Here is a 21,449-nt window from a genome sequence, read left to right on the forward strand (position 1 = left end):
CCAGCTCTTCTCAAATTCTCATAAATTTCTCCCAACAAAGTTTAATTCAAAAGCAGAATCAATGGCCATCCCACTGTATCATGCTGTTTCTTTGTAACCCAAAGTATTCATTATCTGATAGCTACCTCTAATAGATCTTTAGACAGTACTTGAGGACTATAACATTTGGAGATTTAATAGAATTCATGTTCTGCCCTTAAAAATCTAAGGTCATAATACCATGATGAAACTGTAGTGGATACTTTTAATCCTAAAGTGCTATTTAAAAGAGGTTAGCATGATTGCTAATCACAACAATATTTACATGCCCTCTGATTACCTATGCTCATATTCTTCCCAGTGATGATCTCCATTCATTTATGCTCTCTAATTCTATGCCATTTTATAATTCTTAATGAAAATCCATCTAACCTTCTTGAGTTTTCTTTCAGATCTCTTGACATTATGCAGAAAACCTTGGCTCTCCTGGTTATCCCTCCTGATACATACTTAACCTCCATTTCTGGATGTACATCTCTTTGATGGATACTGCTTCTGTTATACTCCCTTGATTATCTCTTCATTGTCCTTTGAGTCCATTGAATCCTTCATTGTTCTACAATTAGAGTTCTTTGAAAACTCTGTAATTTCATGATTCCTTCAGAATTCTGGTACTGTCAAAGATAATATCGCAATAATTCTATTACTAGAAAGATGAGCCTTGGCTAAAGTGAGACACTTAGGATTATTAAGCAGAGTGTGTGATTTCCAATTATTGTAGTCTGATAGATTCTTGAGACCACTTCATTGTCCGTCTGTGAGGTGTTTGAAGGTATTTTATGGCTGGATTAGATAAATGAGTTATCTATCCAATTTTATAGCACATTCTAGAAAACAAATTTTAAAAAATCTATTTTTTTTCCTGTGTGAAAAGCTACTCACCATTCTTTGGAATGATTATGAATCCCATTTAGGTGATTTTTGTGGTGTTCTGGCAATTGAAGAAGTTAGCAGTGTCATCCAAAACAGGAATATCCCAGAGGAATTCACCCCTCTTAGTTCTTTTGGCACTTAACCCTCCATTGTGTTTTAAAAATTAAAATTAGTGTTGCAAAAGTTTCACTGTTCTGGTGGTATTAATTTCCTTTTCTGTAAGAAATCATAATTGTTGACTAGAGGGTGTCCTTAATTTTCTGGGAAGACAAAACTTCTCCAAGAATACATGAAATATCAACATTATTCTCTTTGGTATATAATTCAAGAACCCTAGTGGAAAACTTATGTACTTTTGGTTTTCATTGTTGTTCTTATGTCTTATAATTACTTCTAATTATGAATTGACTTTTGCTTGAATTAGTATGTTCTCTATCAGGTAAATTCTGTAGGTTAAAACTTCTCTCTTTACATAAGCTTTGTACTTTAATAATATGTTTCTCTGAAGATTTTAGTTGAATACAAAGTATAGATTATTTTAAATAATCTTCTTACCATTCGAACCTTGTTCTTCCATATAAGTAGCAAATATAACCCTACATTTCCTAGTTCCATGTCTCAGTTAATATTAATAATCATGAGGTCACAAAACAATTATTTCTTAATTCATCTTTTAAGGAACCTTGGAAAAGTTTTAGAAATATATTGGAAGATGCCATCTAGGGCTTCATTTTGCTATACTGAGTCAAATACTTTTTTATATTCTACAAACTATAAGCATAGTGAGATTTTGTCTAGCCTTATTGACCTTTCAGTTGACTTAATATATTTTATTTTATGGCTTCCATTGATAAAAAAAAATTATCATCAGATATCCAGGCTGTGCTGCTGAAGCCCTCTCTGTTCTTTACCAGAAATCAGCCATTATTTGTGCTTGGATGCCAAAGACTTTCCAGCATGGTAGAATCGAGCAGAGATTGTATTCAGCCAATATACATTTTGAAAACTCAAAGTCACTTGTATGTCATGATGATAAATGGAGAATGTTACAATTATGCTATTATTTTAATAGATTAACAACTCACTATTAGGATTAATAATCAATGTATTATAACAACAGTATGGTAATTCCTTTTTTTCTTTTGATATCCTCTGGACATTCAGAACAAGTAATCTATTCAAAACTTCTCTGTAGAATATATACCCCCCATCCATCTCTTTCCTTGTAATCAGTAAAGAAGCCACTCTATGGGAGAGAAATTTTTCAATAGGAGTAAAAATCAAGGTGTTAAGCAAAGTTTGTAAGAGTGAAACAAGCCCTGTATATAAACAGGCAAGAATCAAAGTCAGGAGTTTTACCAAGTTAGCTACTGGGAAACTATTCTCTGAGCCATATAGAATCTCATGAATAATCTGAGACTGTGTATTATCACCCACAAACAATTGCCTAGCTTCTACTTGAAAACCTGTAGAAAAAGGGAGTGCCTTATTACCAGTCCATTCTACTACTGAACAACTTTAATTGTTCAGAAATTCATTATATTTAGTTGAAATCACTTTAATTCTTATTCTGATCTTGAGGATGAAGGAAAATCAGTCTTCATTCTTAAAGCCTTTCAATTGCTGGATACAGTCTATTTTTAGAGGCTCATAGTTTCTGATAATACATTGCTTTTAAAAGATTTATTATTCTTCATGCAAATTGGGTGATGGGTTCTGAGGCCTACTCTTTTCATTTAATACATTTGGTTTTATTTTTCTTGTGTTGAAAAAATGTATGTTGGTCTATGGGCAAATGTGTACACAGAACTACATAGAGTTTGTATAATGCTAGAGGTGGAAAGAATTTAAAGGATTCTTAGGAATCATTTCATTCAACTCCCTTCATTTTTCATTTGGGGAAACTGAGGTCCCAAAAGATTATATGACTTCTCTATGATACAACAGTTGATAAAAGAAAAATTATCAGTACCCGTTTCTTTTTGAACTTTAACTTTTACTACTAAGAGACCCATTTGAATTTTAATCTAGATATTTGGAGTTTGAAGACCTAGGTAAAAAAATGAAAAACTTAAAAGGAGCATAGATATTATTTTTAATCACTTCTAGTGGCACAGTGGATATAGAAGGCAGTACCTGAAGTCAGAAAAACCTGAGTTCAAATCTGACCTCATACCTGTACTGGCTACATGACTCTGGGCAAGTCTCATAACATGTTTGCCTCAGTTTCCTCAACTGTAAAATGGAGATAATTATATCACTTGCCTCACAAGGTTGTTGTAAGGATCAAATGAGATAATATTTGCAAAGTGCTTAGCAGAGTACTTGGAGTATAATTGATATTTTTTAATGCTTGTTCCTTTACATTCTCCCTAATTGTGCAGCAATATGGAATAGAATAAAAGGTTGGATCTGGAGTCAGAGAACTGGGTTTGAATTCCTGGCTCAGTCACTTACTACCTGTAGGATGCTGGGCAAATCATTTATCATTTCTGGGTCTCAATTTTCTCCCCAACAGGGAATTAAAATAGAAATGTGGTCACTTCCAAGCTCTAAATCAGTGATTAGATTTGAAACTTCAGGAGGAGGAGGAATTCATAGTTAAAATGTCATTAGAAAATGGGATTTAGATTTCTATATCAGTCTTTCAGATATAGGGATATACTCCCTAGAACAAAATTTAGATCATATCATTTTTTCCATTGAGGAGAAAAAGGCAGAACGAGCTAAAGTACAGTGAACCTCTCAATTACCTCAGACTGAAAGAAGAGAAAATAACAAAATTAATACAAAAGAGTAATATAGCCCTTTATAAATTGTCTCAGAAAATTTAAAGCCCAGAGCAAGATGTTTTTTTGTGATAAATTCAAAGGTCATTGTGAAGAAATTTTTTTTTTTTAAAGCAGTGATGCTTTAAGACGCGATCAAAGAAGGGAGAATAAGTCTTCTTCCTGATTGTGATATTTTCATGATGGAGAAAAGGCGGAATTACTGAATTTCCTCTCTTGCACTGGTTTTCTTCATTAACAAGAATTATCTAAACTTGATAGCCAGAAAAAAACCCAATGCAAACGAGGGACTCTCAATGAAATCTACTTTAGAAAAATTACAGCCCTGGGCACTGAAAGAATTGTTGATGGATTATAATTCTGAAATGCTGTTGGAAAGTCAGAAAGTTACAGAGGCAGATGTTTTAATTTTGAAGAAAAAAGGAATCTCTTATATTCTTCAAAATGGTACACTCGACTGATTTGTTAGTTTTACAATATTATATGAAAGTCATGATCACTGAGTCAATATGGCTTCATAATGCCCAGACAAGCTGCACCCTCCCTCATCAATGACAAAGTTCATCCAACATAACTGGCTGAAAATCGCTTCTCCACAGACACGAAGAAGAATGAATTCCAAGGATCTATACTCAGGACTGAGGTTTATCCCCAGATACTCTTTCCATCTGTGCTCACTGACTCTACAGAAATAGTCAACAACTCAGTCTTTGCTTTCTCTCCCTGTCTCTCATTCAGCCTCCAAAAACACTGGCTCACAGAGCCCGACAGTGAGGGGTCCACATGCAGAGGCCATCTTTCCTACTGATCATATGCGCAATAGTGCTCCATTCTCCATAATTCCACCCTGACTATTAAGAGCCTCCTCCTCCAACCCATCTCCAATTTAAGATAACCAATGGTCCAGCTGCTAACCTTACAGGCCTGAGGGTTTATCATGAGTTTGTGAACTAATTTCAAGGCTAGGAAAATGAAGCTAATTTAATTAAATGCTAGTTAGTAGCAGTAATAGCAGCAACAGCAATAGCAATCATATATGTAACATGATTTTATATTATCATATATGTTATGATATAATATATGCAAAATAACACAAATATAATAGAACATTTATATAAAAGCTGTTGGGGGATTTACATATATCTCCTAGGATCCAAGTCCAATGCCCTAACTATGCCAGTCTGCCTCCCAAATTTAACAAGACAAGTGTGTAGTCTTAAATGAGGGTTAAACAAATCAAATGGTTACATGCAGGATGGAGGAACTTGGCTAGATTACAATTTAGGTAAAGATCTGGGGAATGTAGAGTGCATATGAGTCAACAGTGACTTGTCAAAGTCAGTTGTGATAGGAATAAGGAGATAAGAGAATCAAAGTTTTGTGTTCTGGTTAAATCACAGCTGGAATAATGTATATAATTTTGGGCATGATGGACTTTGAGTTAGGCTTCTAGAATTGTGAAGGGCCTGGATTTCATGTCATCCATTGAAGGGACAGACTCAGTGGGGACAGCATAGCTACGTTCAAGTATTTGAAGGGCTCTCACATGAAACACAGATTTTTTTCTCATTGTCCCCAAAAGGCAGAAGGTAGTGATAATAAACATTTAGATAGCTCTTTAAAGTTTCCTGAGGGTAGGACCTAATACTATCCACATTTTCAAGATGAGAAATCTAAAGTAGGTAGAGATTAAGTACCTTGCCCAGGGTCACAAGGCTAGTAGGTGGTTGAGGCAAGATTTTAAATTGTCTTTCTGAGCATAAGACCAGCACTCCTGTCTACTACCCCCAAAAGGTCCAAAAGGTAGAAGTTACAGGGAGGCTTATTTTGACTTAATATAAGACATATTAACAATTTGAATTGACCAGCTCAAGGACTTCCTTTGGGAAGTAGTAAATTTACCATTATAGTGGGTTTTCAAACGGGACCCCTTGTCAGAGCTGTTGAAGGAATTTACTTCGGATAGAGGCTGAACTGAGATGATTCCATCATTGTGGGAGGGGCGGGAGTTGGGTATAGAGTGATGGCATTTCCCATGAGCTAATAGAGGTGGGAACCATAATGGTGGGCTGGTGGGTAGAAGAGGCAGTGTTAGGTGGAAGGTTTCCCTTTGGTCCTGGCAACCCAGAGGAGTGAATTGAGGCAGAGGCTTTCTGATGAGGCTCTCCTGTGCAGAAATTTATATTTCCTCCTTTTCGTTGTCTAGGAACTAGGGGCTTGAAGAATGAGGGAGGGATCACAGGCTATAATGCCAGAAATGAGTTTCAATAATTCAACAATTCAGCCCGGTCTTGCTGTTTACTGTGTTAAACAATATATTAATTTTTTTTTTTTTACCATTGATTTATATCTCACTATATATAGAACAGAAATGTATCTAGCCGCTACTTTACAGAAGCTTACTTTCTGAATATGTAGGTTAATCAACAAATCTATCAAAAACTATCCATTCAGTGGCAACTACATGAGGACACTGGGCCTCTTTCCCTTCTCGCCTATATTGCTTTCAGTTCTATATTCTGACAGATCCCTAAGCTTCTCCTTTCTCCTTCCCTCCCATCCCTGTGAGCAGTGGAATGAATCAAAGAGCCGAGGAGAAGGAAAGAGAAGACTTCCTCCCTGTCAATTCCCAGAGGGATGCTGGGAAAGGCTCCCACTGGTTCTGGTACTTTGGTTTACATAAACTCTCAAGAGGGAAGGAGGGATCTTAAGGAGATCCAAGGAGAGCAGGAAAATTATTATCCAGTAAAAACAAGGTAGAATATAGAAAACCTTAAGCTGCTTGGCAAGACAACCATTGGCTGAAATGGCTGAAAACCATTGAGGGATAAATCCAGATGCCTGTGTCCCTCTGAATAAAAAGGGATTCTTAAAATATAAAGGAAGAAGCTCATCTGGTTCAGCTACTCCTTGAAGTACAGATCCCTGACAAGTGGTTATCCAATTTCTACTTGAAAATTACCAGTGACTGGGAACTCATTATTTCCAGTGGCAAACTCTGCCTTGTTGGAGAGCTCTAAATTTTTTTTTTAATGTTGAGCTGAAATCTACCTTCTATTTCATAACTATTTTTCTTAATCCTGCCCTCTCAAGTCAAGGAAAACAAATGGAAATAAATGGACATAATTAAATTCAAACATCTTTCTTAAGAACCTATTAGTCAAAAGTTATTATTTTTTTCTTTGTCCAGATTTGTGATTTCATTGATGTAAAAATAACTAATACAAAAATTCCCTTTGCCAATGTCAGCAACTCTTTTCTAATTTGTCATTTTAAAGAATTGCCCATGAACCCTCGAGCCAAGATGGTGGAGTAGAGGCAACAGCTAAAGTGTCTCAATCCTTTCCAAACAACTAAAAATAATGCTTCAAATTTTGGAGCAGCAGAACCAACAAATCATCAGGGTGAGATATTTTTCTAACCTAAGAAAACTTTAGGAGGTCAGCAAAGGAAGTTTGTGACACTGGGGTGGAAGTCACAGCCGCCTCGGTAGGAGCAGCTTTGGGGAGATCTCAACTTAGAGACAGTCAGGGGGTCAGATAACTGGTCTGGCACTGGTGGATGCACCTGGAACTGACTGGCAACTCTATTGCCTCTACACAGTTCTGGGTCACAGTTTCAGGTTGAAGCTGTACCAGCTTTTCCTATGGTGGTAAAGAAATGGAAATTGAGGGTATGTTCATCAATTGGAGAATGGTATATGATTGTGATGGAATATTATTGTGCTGTAAGAAATAAGGATGGTTTCAGAAAAACATGGCAAGACCTAAATGAATTGATGCAAAATGAAATGGAAGAATCAGGAGATCATTGTGCACAGTAACAGCACTATTGCCCTGATGATCAGCTGTGGAAGGCTTGACTAATTGGTCGATGCAATAATCCAAGACAATTCCAAAGGACTCATGATGAAAAAATGCTAGTTACCTCCAGAGAGAAAACTGATGAATTCTGAGTGCAAATTGAAATACAATTTTCATACTTATTTTTCTTGGTTTTTTGGAAATATGACTTACATGAAAATATGTTTTGCATTATTTTACATGTTTAATTGATATCCTACTGCTTGCTTTTTCAGTGGGTGGGGGAGGATATGGGGGAGATAGGGGGAGAATTTGGAACTCAAACTATAAAAAGAAAATGTTAAAAACAATAAAAAGTTTCTTGGAGTTCTGAGAGGTTAAATGACTTATCCATGATACATATGTATAGCTAGTATGTATCAAAAGTGGAATTTGATCTTCCTGACTCTAAAATTGGTTCTTTTAGTCATTATACCATGCTGCTCTTTACAAGAGAGAAAGATGAAAAACAATATAACCCATACCCTCAAGCAGCTTAAAAAATCTAGAGGGTGATTTATATATGTATGGAAAAATATCTACACAAATCACATATATACATGTGCAATGCATATGTATACATGTACATGTACATAATATACAATATATGTATACATATGTAGCATATAATATATACACATATACACAATTAGGTCTGGTGAAAGAATGTGAAAAAGTGAAAGGTTGATATTTTGCAACATGGAGGATTAATTTTTAGACTGGGGAAATAGGAAGGACAAAAGATAAGGTTTTGTGGAGATGGGAGCACCTGGGCTAGGTTTGGATGACAGAGGAGTATTTCAGGAGGTAGAGATAACTGGGCATACCAGGCATAGGGGGCCTGGAGACTGGAAAAAGAACAGAATGAGAGCAGAGGAAGAACTGCCCCAAGTCCAGTGTGGCTGAAATATAGATGAAGAGAGTCAGATTGTAGATCTTAAAATGGTCTCAAAGGGACAAGTTAAGGAGTTTGTATTTTATCCAGCAGGCAGCAGGCAACCACTGAAAGTTCTTAAGCAGAGGAATAACATGGTTAAGGATTTGGAAGATTATTTTAGCAGCTGTTGAAAAATGAATTTTATTAGAGACACTGGGAACAGGAAGACCAGTTAGGAGACTTGTGATCCAGATGAGCACTAATGAGGACCTACAGATAATGGCCACTTGAGCAGAAAGATAGGGGGATTTATGTATGCTATTTGGGAGGCAGTACTGGTAGGATTTAGAGCCACAAAACTAATTGAATGCATGGATTGAGAGAAGAAGATGCTATCAACAGAAACAAGAAAACTGGGGGGTGAGAAGAGTAATGAGTTCAGATTAGATTTTATGCTGGGGGAAAGGCCAGATGAGAGAATATTTGGAAAAAAGACTAACCCGCTACTGACAAGAGAAAGTTGGGATGAGAAATAACCACACAGCAAATGAGATCAGAGATGACCTCAGAGTTTGGGTGGGGATGTGAATTAGGAGGAAGGGGAGGCCTCATGGATAGGCAGTAATATTTTTTAACCAATTCCCTATGTTTTACAATAATGAAGAAATTGTAAGTTTTTAAAAATCCAATAAAGTGGCCTTGTGATATGGAGCAGAGAGTGATCTTTGTGTTGTACCAGAGCAGAGGTTAATATAGGACATCACTGTTGGTCAGTTTGTTATACAGTGAGAAGGCCTCTGCTATCAGTGTCATTGTTGGCTGGGGCTTTAGGGCATTAGGGAGACCAAGGATAATCTGAGAAGTTGAAGGACCACAAAGCATTACTGCCTGCTTGCTGCCAACTAACTATGGAGATCCTCTGACTCTATTGCCTCTACACAGTTCTGGGTCACAGTTTCAAGTTGAAGCTTTTTCTATGGTGGTAAAGAAATGGAAATTGAGGGTATGTTCATCAATTGGGGAATGGTATATGATTGTGATGGAATATTATTGTGCTGTAAGAAATAAGGATGGCTTCAGAAAAACATGGCAAGACCTAAGTGAATTGATGCAAAATGAAATGGAAGAATCAGGAGATCATTGTGCACAGTAACAGCACTATTTAAGACAACACGACAGCTTGAGATGGAATTGCCAGGCTAGGGACGGAGAGTAGGGACCTTTGAAGAAGCACCAGAAGTTCTCCTAGGGAATTCTTACATTATAGTCATAAAATTTAAAGTTGAAAGTGAACTGAGAGATCTCCTAATTTAACCTGAATTTAACCTCCCTTTATTGATAAGAAAATTTTGAAAAAACTTTTGAAAAAGGAACGGTAACTTGCCCATGGTCACAAAACTAATAAATAAATGAGCTAGGATTCAAACTCTGGTCCTTTTACTACAATGTCAATACCATCTCTGCTATACCACACTAATTCCATCATAGGCTTTATGGGAAACTACTTTGATATAACTTGTCTCAAGTCAGGGTATTGAGATAAGTGGAAACTTAAAAGCTCTCAGTTACCTACCTTAGCCCTGGGGGAATTGTTTGCCAAACAGCAGAAATAGGGTTTCCCTAAAGAATAAAAAATACCACAATTTACTTAAATGGTTTTGGGTTTAAACTTTACTTGCTTGATTCAGGAATAGGAACTAGATTCCCTGGTTGTCGTCCTTCCCTAAGTCTAGAAATGTCTTAAGTTCAAATACTTCCCTCTAAGAAGGGCAAAAATTTTCAGTCATTAAGCAACATAGTAAAATTTTTTTTCCTTTAAGGCACTAAGTTTTATCCCTATCTTGACCAAACTGGAAGTAGCAGTAGCTATTCATGGACCTAATTCCACCGCTAATCACCTGGAAGCTTGAATTTGCTTTATTTTTCTAAGCTGTGTTGGTTGCCCCCTCTGCAGAAGTCTGGTGATCTTCCTTTCCCCAGAGCTCACTGCTTTGGTGCCAGATTTTGCTGTAATCCTAGTGAGGCTTAGAACCCCCCAAATTCACAAGCCACAGCTACCCAAGCAGCAGGACTAACTACAGAGAGTGGGCTATGAAATCCAGTAATAATAAGTGAATTACTGGGCCCCACAGATAGAAATCTAAAATTATTTCCCTTTCTTTCCCTTATTTTTTAGGAGGTTAGTTTCTTTTTTCCTCAAACTTCTTCAGAATTTTCTCCCAAGTTTTCTATCATTAAGACAAAACTATACAAGAAAATCATTGAACATATTCCCAGATATTCGAGTTCAATAGAAAAGCCCTTTATACAGTTAATTTCCTGAAATGGCCTTTGATCTCATGAAGGAATTGATTACTTGAACATGACTGCTTTAGAGACTGGAGATTTGTATTTTATTTCTGCCTATGACTAAAACAATCTTTCTCCATTTCCAGTCTTTATCTCCCTCTCTCCCTCCTCTTCCTTTAGAATTACAGTTGAAGCATCTCTCTTCTCTTTCCTGGTCACAAAATCCACGTGGAGTCTGTGCCCCATCTCTGAGTACAAAGATTCTTTACTTTCTCCTGGGATATCTCACAGGATTTGGGGATGAAAGAGTGATCCCACTTTTCTCAAATGTCATTGGAGTGGGATATATGCTTGGACTAGCCGGAGGCAAGGACATTTGTCCTCAAAACTTGTGAGACACATCACTGAGATCAAGGGGATACTTTAGAAAACCTTCAATGCTTTCAAGTTCAGTGGGACATATAATCTTGAACCATATGTCTCATACCTGTAGCAGAAATCTTTAAGCATGGGAGGTTTTGAAAAGAGCTTTGAGAGACATGGAAGAAGGGAAGGAGAAAAAAAGGGCAGAGTGATGGTGCGGAATCCTCTCTAGATATCATTGACAATGTTGAAAGTGGTCCAGGATTTTGTGATCTACTGGTACCTGTGCTGAGTAATACAGTGCACCCAAAACGGCTACTCCACCATTTTTCTCAAAGACCCTGCCAACACAGAGGGTATTGGCAAGGAGTATTGGATCCTCCTTGACAAGAGATTTGGGAAGAAGTAGTTTGGGGAAAAGGGTAGGGTGTGAGCTGCTTACTTTTAAAAACCTTGTTATTTACCTAGTATTATATAAATGTCCTTTGTATTATTATTTCACTTGACTAATTATTCTCGGTGGAGGGAGATTAAGAGGAAATGATAATGAAAACAAAAGTAGTGTTTAAAACTCAAAACTTGGAAACTTTGATGATCTATGTTTATTTTATGGAAGTTTAGAAAAAAAGGGAAGAAAGGGGAAGGGATGGGAAGTTGATAAGCATTTATATAGCACCTAAAATGTGCCAGGCCCTATGCTGTTTATAAATATCTATTTGATCCTCAGGAGGCCTGTGCAAACATGCAGCCTATTCGGTGAAGTAAACCCCCCCTGGATATTCACATTTTGCAGTTGAGGAAACTGAGGCAAACAGAGGTCATGTGACTTATCCAGCAACTAAGTTGTCTAAGGCTGGATTTAGACTTAAGTCTTTCTGATTCCAGACCCAACACTCTATTTACTTTGCCACCTAGCCGGCACTCAGTGGTGGCAGAGAACATGGAAGGTACCTCGAAGCTTCCATTTCAAAGATGGATTCCACAGGGCTTTATTCTATGCCTTTTGATGGTTCGAGTGCAAGCCACATCTACCTTCCAATTTGTTTTTTGGTGTCAGAGAAGATGCAGAAGCTCACAACTAGGACATCTGATAGCCTAGATCAACTGAAAGAGATCTACCCTAGCTAGGAATTTAGCTCAATAAAAAGTGAGAAAAGACCAAATCCTAGAATAATGCTTAAGGACAATGTCAGGAGCTATTTCTGAGGAATAAAGTCCTACAAAAACAAAGGAATAAATTTAGTATCTAGGGATTGCAAATTAGTGAGGAGACATCCCCCTCTTGCTCCTTGCCATACCACGCAGTTGCTCCACAATATATAACTCAAGAGGACAATTGGGGCCTGCAAGACAATGACATTACCTGCCATCCAGGTAGAGTGTATAGAAGAGACAAAAAAGATGGAGAAATGGAGACGAATGGGCTCCAATAAGGTCCTATCAACCAGCGATGTGATGGCTCTTGTGGAAAGGGTTGGGATTATGATTTGTATGAAGAGGAAGCTGCAGCTTGGTACTAGTTATGTGACTCTGGACAGTTCACTTCATCTGGTTTGCCTTAGTTTCCTTATTTGTAAAAAAAAAAAAAAAAAAAAAGCCAGAGAAAGGAATGACAAACTAATATCTTTGCCAAGAAAACTTTTAATAAGGTCATGAGAATCAGACATGAATGAAAAATGCCTGAAAAACAACCACCTTTTTTAGAATCAAGGAAGCGAGGCAAAACTGAGGACTTCTGCTGTGATGGGAGGATGGCGTGGGCTGGGCCAGATCCAAAGACTCAATCTTTCTTGTTTAATAGTCCATAACACCTAACATTTATATGGCACTTGAAGGTTTACAAAGTACCGTGTACACGTTATTTCATTTGATATTTATAATCTGAGGAGGCAGGTTCTACTATCATCCCCTTTTATAGATGGAGAAAAACAGTCATCAAATGACTTGTCCAGGATCACACGGTTAGTGTCTGAAAAATTTGGGTGTTTCTGACTTCTAGTCTAACACTCTCCCCACTGTGCCACGGACCCACCGCTAGGAAACAGCGGCCAACTGTTAGCTTGGGATCAATGGGAGGTGAGTGGGTCTGGTGATACCCAGGATGGAGAACTGATATTTCTAGAAATGCTAGAACTCTGCAGCCAGGAACCACCTCAACATGTCCGAAAGAGAGTTCATTATCTTTCTCCTCAAACCTACCCCCTTCTTCCAAACCCTTTTTTTTCCTGAGGCAATTGGGGTTAAGTGACTTGCCCAGGGTCACACAGCCAGGAAGTGTTAAGTGTCTGAGGCCAGATTTGAACTCAGGTCCTCCTGACTCCAGGGCTGATGCTCCATCCACTGAGCCATCAGCTACCCCAACAAACTTTTCTATTTTATTTTACTTTTTTGTAAACCTTTCTATTTTTAGCAAGAGTACTGGGATCCTCCAGTCACCCCATTCATCTTGACATTATCCTCAACTTTTTATTCCCCATCTCCATCTGTAAAATTAACTGGAGAAGAAGATGGCAAACTACTCCAGTACAAGGGGGAGCGCTGCTGTCTATTCTGGGCAGAATTGTTAGATTTTTATGTCCCCTTCCCCCAATCCCACTCTATTCATCATCCCATTCCTCTTACTGGAAATGTTTTCATGTCATTTTCTAGAAGGGACTTCTCGGTAGGGCCTACTGGCACCTGTGAAAGAGCCAAGGGGAGATTTATTAAAAAGCGGAGTGCTGGCTTTCCTGGGCCTTCTACAGAACCACACTTAATCACATAAGCTTTAGCGAGGCTTGACGGCACACTCACTGCACGGTACTAATGGCTGGCTCTTGGTGACCCCATTTGGGGTTTTTTGGCCAAGACCCTGGGGCAGTCTGCCATTTCTTTGTCCAGCTGATTTTATAGATGAGACAAACAAGCTTAAGTGGTCATATAGTAAATATGCAAGACCAGATTTAAACTCAGGAAGCTGAGTCTTCTGACTTCAGGCTTGGCACTCTACCCACTGTGCCACCTTAGCTGCCCGCTTGGTGCTCTATCCAAGAGTTTAACTTAAGAAAACAAAACCACAAGGACAAGAACCTCCATTTTGGGAATCCATTTATATTATCAGTGTTCCAAACCTGAATATAGTTTCACTCATTGAGGGGTTGAGGGGACTCAAACTGCTAAGGTGAGCCATGACTCAGATCTCCTGGACTTCTGCAGCTTCCTTGGGCCACGTGTAGCTGTCCAGCACGAAGGAGTCATATTCTGGAGTGTAGACCAGAGACCTCACGAAGGCCTCCTTGTCCTCAGGCTCTGGGTACCACGAGGCCAGGCTGTGTTTGTAGGCGTAGTCGAGGACCTGGGACGAAAAGAAGTTGGAATGGGGAGGCATTTAAGGGCCATTCACTCAGCGCTTGTTTCTAAAAGCCTGGAGGAGGATTGGGAATCTAACAGAAAAAAAACATGGCTAACTTCTTTCCAAGCTCAGCTCCAATGCTACCTACAACAAAGCCTGCCCCGATCCTAGCAGTTCCTACTGTCCTCTCCCTAGAAATTGCCTTATTTATATTTTTTATTGAATTTTCTAGGAACATGTTTCCTTGAGTATAATGTAAGCTGCTGCAGGGTAGAGATAATTTGATTTTTTTTTTGTCTTTGGCTCCCTATTGACTAGCACAAAGCCGGACTAAGTAATCTATAGGACTTTGTAAGTATTTGTCACGATGAATGAAGTGATTCTCTGACACCTGGAATCTTGCAAGAGCCACCCAGACTCTTCAGAAGTTTTCACACTCCTTGTTGGGTCTCTTTCATCACCCAGTCAATCAGCCCAAGCCAGCTCTTACCTTGACTGCAATTCTCAGGGACACATCCCGAATGGTGCTGAGTGGTGGGTAGAGCCGCCCTTGGGAGAGATGCTCATCAGAGACCTCCTGGGCAATGTGCTGGGAAAAGAAGAGCTGAATGAGCAACCAGCCCACAGATCCCGCTTCCCCAGAACAGTCCCTGGAAAGAAACTTTTCTGACAGGCTTTGGGGGATGGAGCAGACTCTCAGCCAGTATAGGGGGAACAAAAATGACAGGGTAACTCATCAGGGCTCAGAGAGCAGCCCCCATTTCTGGGTTCCTTGAGGCAGATGGCTTGGCCCAAGGCCCGGCTCCCTTCTGCTGGGACCCCTACTCCAATCCTTCATACTATCAAAGACGCCCTTGGCTCAATATTCCTACTCCTAGTCCTCCTCACCCCAGCCCTATTCTCCCTAGACTCAGTAGGAGATCCAGATGATTTCTCACCAGCTACCCCTAACCTCAACATCCAAGCCTGCTAGTTATTGGGACTAGTGGTCAGTCAGTCTTTCTGCTTGATCTCATTCTCATGACTACAAACCAATGTGTGTGTCCCTCTTCTGGTGTCAAATTTAAGCTTCAGGGAAAAATCGTCAGATCCTTCCGAGAACCAGCGTGTCATGGAATGGGAAAGGGGAAGGGAGGGGCAAAGACAGAGTTGTGGTAACAGCTGATGTGAGCTCACTGTACTTTCACTAAGTACTTTCCCCAAAATCATCTAGCTTCATTCCTGGAGCAACTCTGCGAGTAGTGAGGACATAATTATGTATGTTCTACAAACCAGTTCACTGAGGCAAAGATGAGAGAAATAAACTATGATCTCCCTGCTGATAACTTGAACTTTCTTCTGATTCCAGGTCCAGAGGTCTTCCCATTACATAAAAGGATGTAGTAAAAAAACACTTGCAGTTTGGGGTCCTAAGGCCTGGGTTGGAATCCCATCTTCACAAAAGAGTTGCCTAGTATTGGCTATGAACTGTTGTCATAAAAGTGTTTTATAACGGGGAAATGGAGTGGGAGTTGTTAGGTCAGTTTTCTTGGTGAAACTAAGAAACTGGACCCCGTCCCCTGTCCCAGCTCCCCTTGCACTGCCCTAGGAGCAGCCCTTCCTGGCCCTGTGATGGCTCCTTGGCTGGACAGCACCTGGGAAGGCTCCTGGTCAAAGAGGGCTGACTTCTGAGGGTCAAAGGAAGGGTAAGGCTGCGGTTCCTACTATGGGAAAGCAAAACAAGAGTGAAAAGTAGGGACTCTGGAGCCAGAGCAGCTGGGTTCCAGTCCTGGGTCTATGCTTACTACCAGTGTAGATTTGGGCCAATTATTTCCCTCAATGACACTGCGCTGCTTCCAAGGACACCCTACTTTCCTTGTGCTGAATGGCAAAGGTGAGTGCCTGGCTGGGAAGCTCAGCATCACTCACCTGGGAGACAGGAGCTGAGGGAGGGAGAAGGGAATCAAGATGGGGAAATGGATTAAAAAAAAAAAAACAACTCTCTTTCCTAGGAGTATCTTGGTCTGAGGGGTAAAAGAACCTTGAGGATCTCATCCCTTACAGATGAAGATTATAAGCTCCAGAAAAGTCACTTAACAAGGTCACCTGGTGACAGAACTTGGGTCTTTGACTCTAAGGGGCAGTGTGATAAGACAGAAGACTGGCTCTGAAATCTCACCTCTGAAGCCCTTTCTTCTCTGGGCCTCAGTTTCCTGATTTGCAAAATGATCGAATTGGCCGAGAAGAGCTCTGAGACTCCTCCCAACTCTAGATTTATGATGTTTCTGAGCCTAAATCCAAACAATAATAGCTAGCATTTAAAGGGCACTTTGAGATTTTCAAAGAATTATACAAAAATCTCATTTGATTTCTATATTTCCCATTTTACAGATGAGGAAACAGGCAGAGGTGAAACGATGCAGCTTCTTCGCTTTAAGCTCATTGCTCTAGCCACTAAGCTGTACAATATTTAAAATCAGTAAATCCCTCTCCATATGGCATTGAACCTGGAGTCAGAAACCCCTGAGTTTAAATCTAGCCTCAGACACTTAACTGCATGGCTCTAGGCAAGTCACTTAAGCTTTGTCCACCTCAGTTTTCTCATAAAATGGAGATAATCAGATGTTGTGAGGACAAAATGAAATTATTTGCACATGCTTTGAAAACATTAAAGCAATATAAATGCTAGATACTATTATTCAAAGAGAAGCAGCATGTTACTTGTGCCAGATACTGTACTAAGCACTTTAAAATTATCTCATTTGTCCTTCACAATGACCTTAGGAGATGGTACTATTGTTATCCCCATTTTATAGATGAGAATAGGATAGTGAGTTGGACAGAGCTTACGTGACTTGCTCAGTCATAAAGCTAGTTATTGAGGTTGGATTTGAATTCAGGTCATCCTAACTCCAGATCCAGCTGCCCTTCATCTCTCCTCTGATCATATCTTGCTATTTTCTATACTAAGCTCCAAATATAGACCTGATCCTTATTCGAATATGAGAAATTGTGTGGAATACACTTTCCCTGGAGGTATTAATATTACAGCTGCAGAGTGTGGCTGGCTCCTGGGTGAGGGAGCATACTGAACCTCGGCCGTGAGGAGGAAGATCTCTTCAGGGATGTGCCGGACTCCGCAGGCGATGACGCCCAGCGCCACTCCGGGGAACACGTAGGCGTTGTTTCCTTGTCCAGGGAAAAAGGTCCTGCCATCTTCCAGGGTTACTTTGTCAAATGGACTCCCGCTGGCAAAGATCCCTCGGCCCTGGGAGAGGAAAAGCCATATTTTTTTCTGGCTGTGGTGGTAAATTGATTGCCTGAGCCACAAATTTTCTCTTTTGGTCATTTCGGTGACCAAGAACATGCATTCAGAAAAGGCTGGTAGGAAAGAAATTTATGTGTGTGTGTAGCCACTGTGGCCCTGGACTCATAACTCACCACATCCTGCCGGTAGCATTACTTAACTGTTGCACATCTCATCCCTTCAACAAGTCTGTGGAGCTTCTACATCACCCTGGTACCCAGCACTGTGTCTCACACAGAGTCAGCACTCAGGAAACATGAACACACAGAAGGATATCTCTTAGTTTGAGCCCTTAGGGAGCCCAGAGCAGAGTCTCATGGGAGACTATTGATAAACCCTAATTAAATGCTTTGTCTTATCTGAACTAGCCAGCAGCCAACAGGCACCATGGCCATTATATGCCAGGCAATGTGTTAGGTTAGAGAGGCAAGTCGATCAATAAATATTAAGGCAAAACCCCCTGAGCAGCAGAAGCTTCCTTTCTCATCCTCTTCTGCCCATATCCATCGTTTTTCTAAACTTCCCTTTTTCTCTGGAGGGCCATTCCTTCCTTCCAGTCTCCCAGATCTGACAACCTGTGTCCCTGACTTCTCCAAAGTTACCCCTAAAGAGTCAATCATTTATTACTGTTGTTTTATCATTCTGACTTCTTGGTGATCCCATGGACTATACTGTCCATGGGGTTTTCTGATTTCCTTCTTCAGTGGATCAAGACCAATAGAGATTAAGGATCTTGCCCAAATGCCTGAGGCCAGATTTGATGTCTGGGCTACCTCCAATCTTGTGCTGATTTTACCTCCACATCTCTCACATGCAATCCCCTTCTCATTATTCATATAATCCCTGACTTAATTCCTTTCTTTATGAATTGGGACTATTTCATTCTTTTGTGTTTAATCTCCAGCACATAGTAGGTACTTCATAAATATTTACTGTGCCTAGTATTTCTCTTCCCCTTCTCAGTTAAATCCCTTAAGAAAGTTCTCTATAACCACTTCTAAACCCTCTCTGCATTCTGACTTCTGGCCGCCTCATTCAATAAGAACTCTCTTTCCAAAAGAATCAGTGACCTTTTAGTTTGACCATCATTTTTCTGAACTGTTCTTTGGCCTCTGACATCATTTGTAACCTTAGATTTTTATGATGGTTCTTCTGCCTCTCTAACACACTCCCTCTCCCTAATGCTGGATCTTCATTTAGGTCACATCCACTAACCATGTATGTCCTCCAAGGATCTGTTCTTGGCTCTCTATTATCTTATTTGATCTCATTTTTTTTTCCCCCGCTGAGACAATTAGAGTTAAACGACTTGCCCAGGGTCACACAGCCAGGAAGTGTTAAGTGTCTGAGACCAGATTTGAACTCGGGTCCTCTTGAATTAAAGGCTGGTGCTCTATCCACTGCACTACCTAGCTGTCCCTGAGTCCATCTTTATGCAGAGTTCCATATTTATGCTCCTTATTCTAATGTCTCTTGAGAGATTATATCATGAATTGCTCTTGGATTGATTGTCCTAAGGCTATCTTATGTTCATCTCATTCAAAAGAGAACTTCCTAGACTTTTCTCAATTTTCCTCAAATCCTCCATTCTCAAGTTTCCTATTACTGTTGAGAAGACCGACATTTTCCTGGTACCCAAGATCATGACCTCATCGTCATTCTCATCTCTTCAAATTTGGTCACCTACCTCATATATCCAATCAGTTGTCAAATCTCATAATTTTTTTTAAATTTCACAATGTCATATATATATATATATATATATATATATATATATATATATATATATATATATATAAACTTTATATGCATATATTTTACTAAGTATATGTGTATATATAACTTTTTCTCTCTTCTCCTCCCTCCCCTTCTTCTTTCTCACAGAGCTACCCCACTGGTACAGGCTCCGAGTTACTAATTTATTATTGGGGGAGGCAGGCAACCCTGTTCTTTGGGTATGTGCCAGGAAAGATTATGGTGGCAGTGGGAAGTAAGGCTGAAATTACATTTTAATGAGGCATAGAGAGCATAGGGGTAAACAGATAAAGTACAGAGACAAGCAGCAAATACGGGTACAGAAGCAGATGGGGACGGGGGATAGTGTGGTAAAAGAAGTCAGGCAGTGATGGGGAAAAGGATGGGGTGGGAGCAGGGCACAAAGAAGCACTCACATAACCAAAGACTTGGGCAGCATAAACATGATATATCTGGAAGAGGAAAAGGGTTCAGGAGGCAGGAATTTTTAAAGATTTTCTTTTGGGAACAGACTCTTACCTGCCCTACCTTGGGGTACCTTTTTTATATCCAAATAACCTCAAAGTTATTGGAAAAAACTTTAAATTAACATATCTATGTCATACCAAAGTTATCTACACCATTTGGTGTTCTGCTGGATGGAACTTGTCTGAGATCAACATATAGAACTGATAGGCTCTAAGTCACCCGGATGTGATTGTTGGTTAATATATAATACAGTCTGCAAATTATACTCCTCTGATCTTGCACTTTTGCTTCCTGCTATTGCCACTTTATTCTAACTACTTTTGAATTGACTATATTGACTAAAATTGGGGAAAGTTGAGGATGGTTAGGGGAACCAGAACAAATTACAATTTTAACATAATTCTCATTATCTCTCACTTAGATTACTGTAATAGTTTTCTACTTAACCTCCTTAATTCAAGTTTCTCCCCATTTCAGTCCATCTTCTACTCACTGCACAAAGTAATTTGTCTGTATCAATGGTCCTCAAAGTGTGATCCAGAGAATCTGGAGATCTCTGAAACCTTTTTAGAGGGTCTACAAATTCAAAATTAGCTTTTATTTCTAATATGATAAATATTTAGAAATATAACTCACACAAATAAAAACTCTTTGGACAGATCTGCAATAATTTTAAACAGTTTAAAGATTCTGAGAATAAAAGTTTAAGAACTACTGGTCTAAAGTGCAGGCCTGACCATGTCAACTATCTTTCTTGCCTTCCCCTTCTAAACATTAGACTATCCTTGTCTTTCGATCCTGCAAGGAGAGCACCCCTGTGGAGGTGGGATGACTGGAGGAGAGAATCTTCAGGGATCCCCAAATCTGGAGTACAGCGCTTGTGAAACTGCACAAGATTTATCTCTGAGCTTTTCTTTAAGATAGAAATTCTGCTGCCCCTATCCCCTAAACTCCTCCCCATAAATCCTCAAGAGGCATCTTCTTGCTGTGTCTGGGATTGGGTTCGTCCCAGGGAACGGATGAATTCATGGAGGGCAGTGTCTGAGACACAGCCTGGCTCTGCCCTGGGCTCGATCTCTCCTTGTGCAGGGGAAGGGAGGCTAGGAGCATCCTGGGTGCTTACCTCTGTGACACGGTAGCATTTCTCAGCGGTGCACTCAGCTTTGCTTGTGGGATTGCTTAAGGCGAAGATGATGGGCCGTTTGTTGAAAGAGGCCATATCCTTAAGAATCTGATCGGTGAATGCTCCTGCAACAGCAGCCACCCCTGTCCAAGAGAAAAGAGTCTATGCCTTGCTGTCTGAGGAACTGTGGCTTCTGAAAGCCTCCCTGTTGTACCTCCTAGAGGGAGCATCACTTCACCCAGTGAGAACTGGGCTTTGCTGCTTCCTGCCCATGTGATTGTGGGCAAGGGACTCAATCTCTTTGGTTTTAGTGTCTTCATCAATCTAATTTAATTAAATGCCTCTAATGGGCAAGATGCTGGAGATTCAAAGACAAAAACCAAAGGATTCCCAGGATCATTGTATCTCACAGGC

The 21,449-nt window shown here is 39.8% G+C and overlaps 1 protein-coding gene across 1 annotated transcript in view; it reads right to left on the minus strand.

Moving 5' to 3' along the window:
• Positions 1-14,146: 14,146 nt before the first annotated feature.
• The window catches only part of ME3 (malic enzyme 3), a 279,762-nt gene continuing 272,459 nt past the window's right edge, over positions 14,147-21,449 (minus strand). The window contains exons 12-15 of the mRNA XM_074304676.1: positions 21,036-21,178; positions 17,477-17,650; positions 14,894-14,992; positions 14,147-14,406 (exon numbers count right to left, since the gene is read on the minus strand). Coding sequence (XP_074160777.1) covers positions 14,245-14,406; positions 14,894-14,992; positions 17,477-17,650; positions 21,036-21,178 — 578 coding nt within the window. The 3' untranslated portion in view covers positions 14,147-14,244. The remainder of the gene's footprint in view (positions 14,407-14,893; positions 14,993-17,476; positions 17,651-21,035; positions 21,179-21,449) is intronic.

The sequence above is a fragment of the Sminthopsis crassicaudata genome, chromosome 3 (assembly GCF_048593235.1).
Source record: "Sminthopsis crassicaudata isolate SCR6 chromosome 3, ASM4859323v1, whole genome shotgun sequence".
Taxonomy (NCBI): Eukaryota; Metazoa; Chordata; class Mammalia; order Dasyuromorphia; family Dasyuridae; genus Sminthopsis; species Sminthopsis crassicaudata.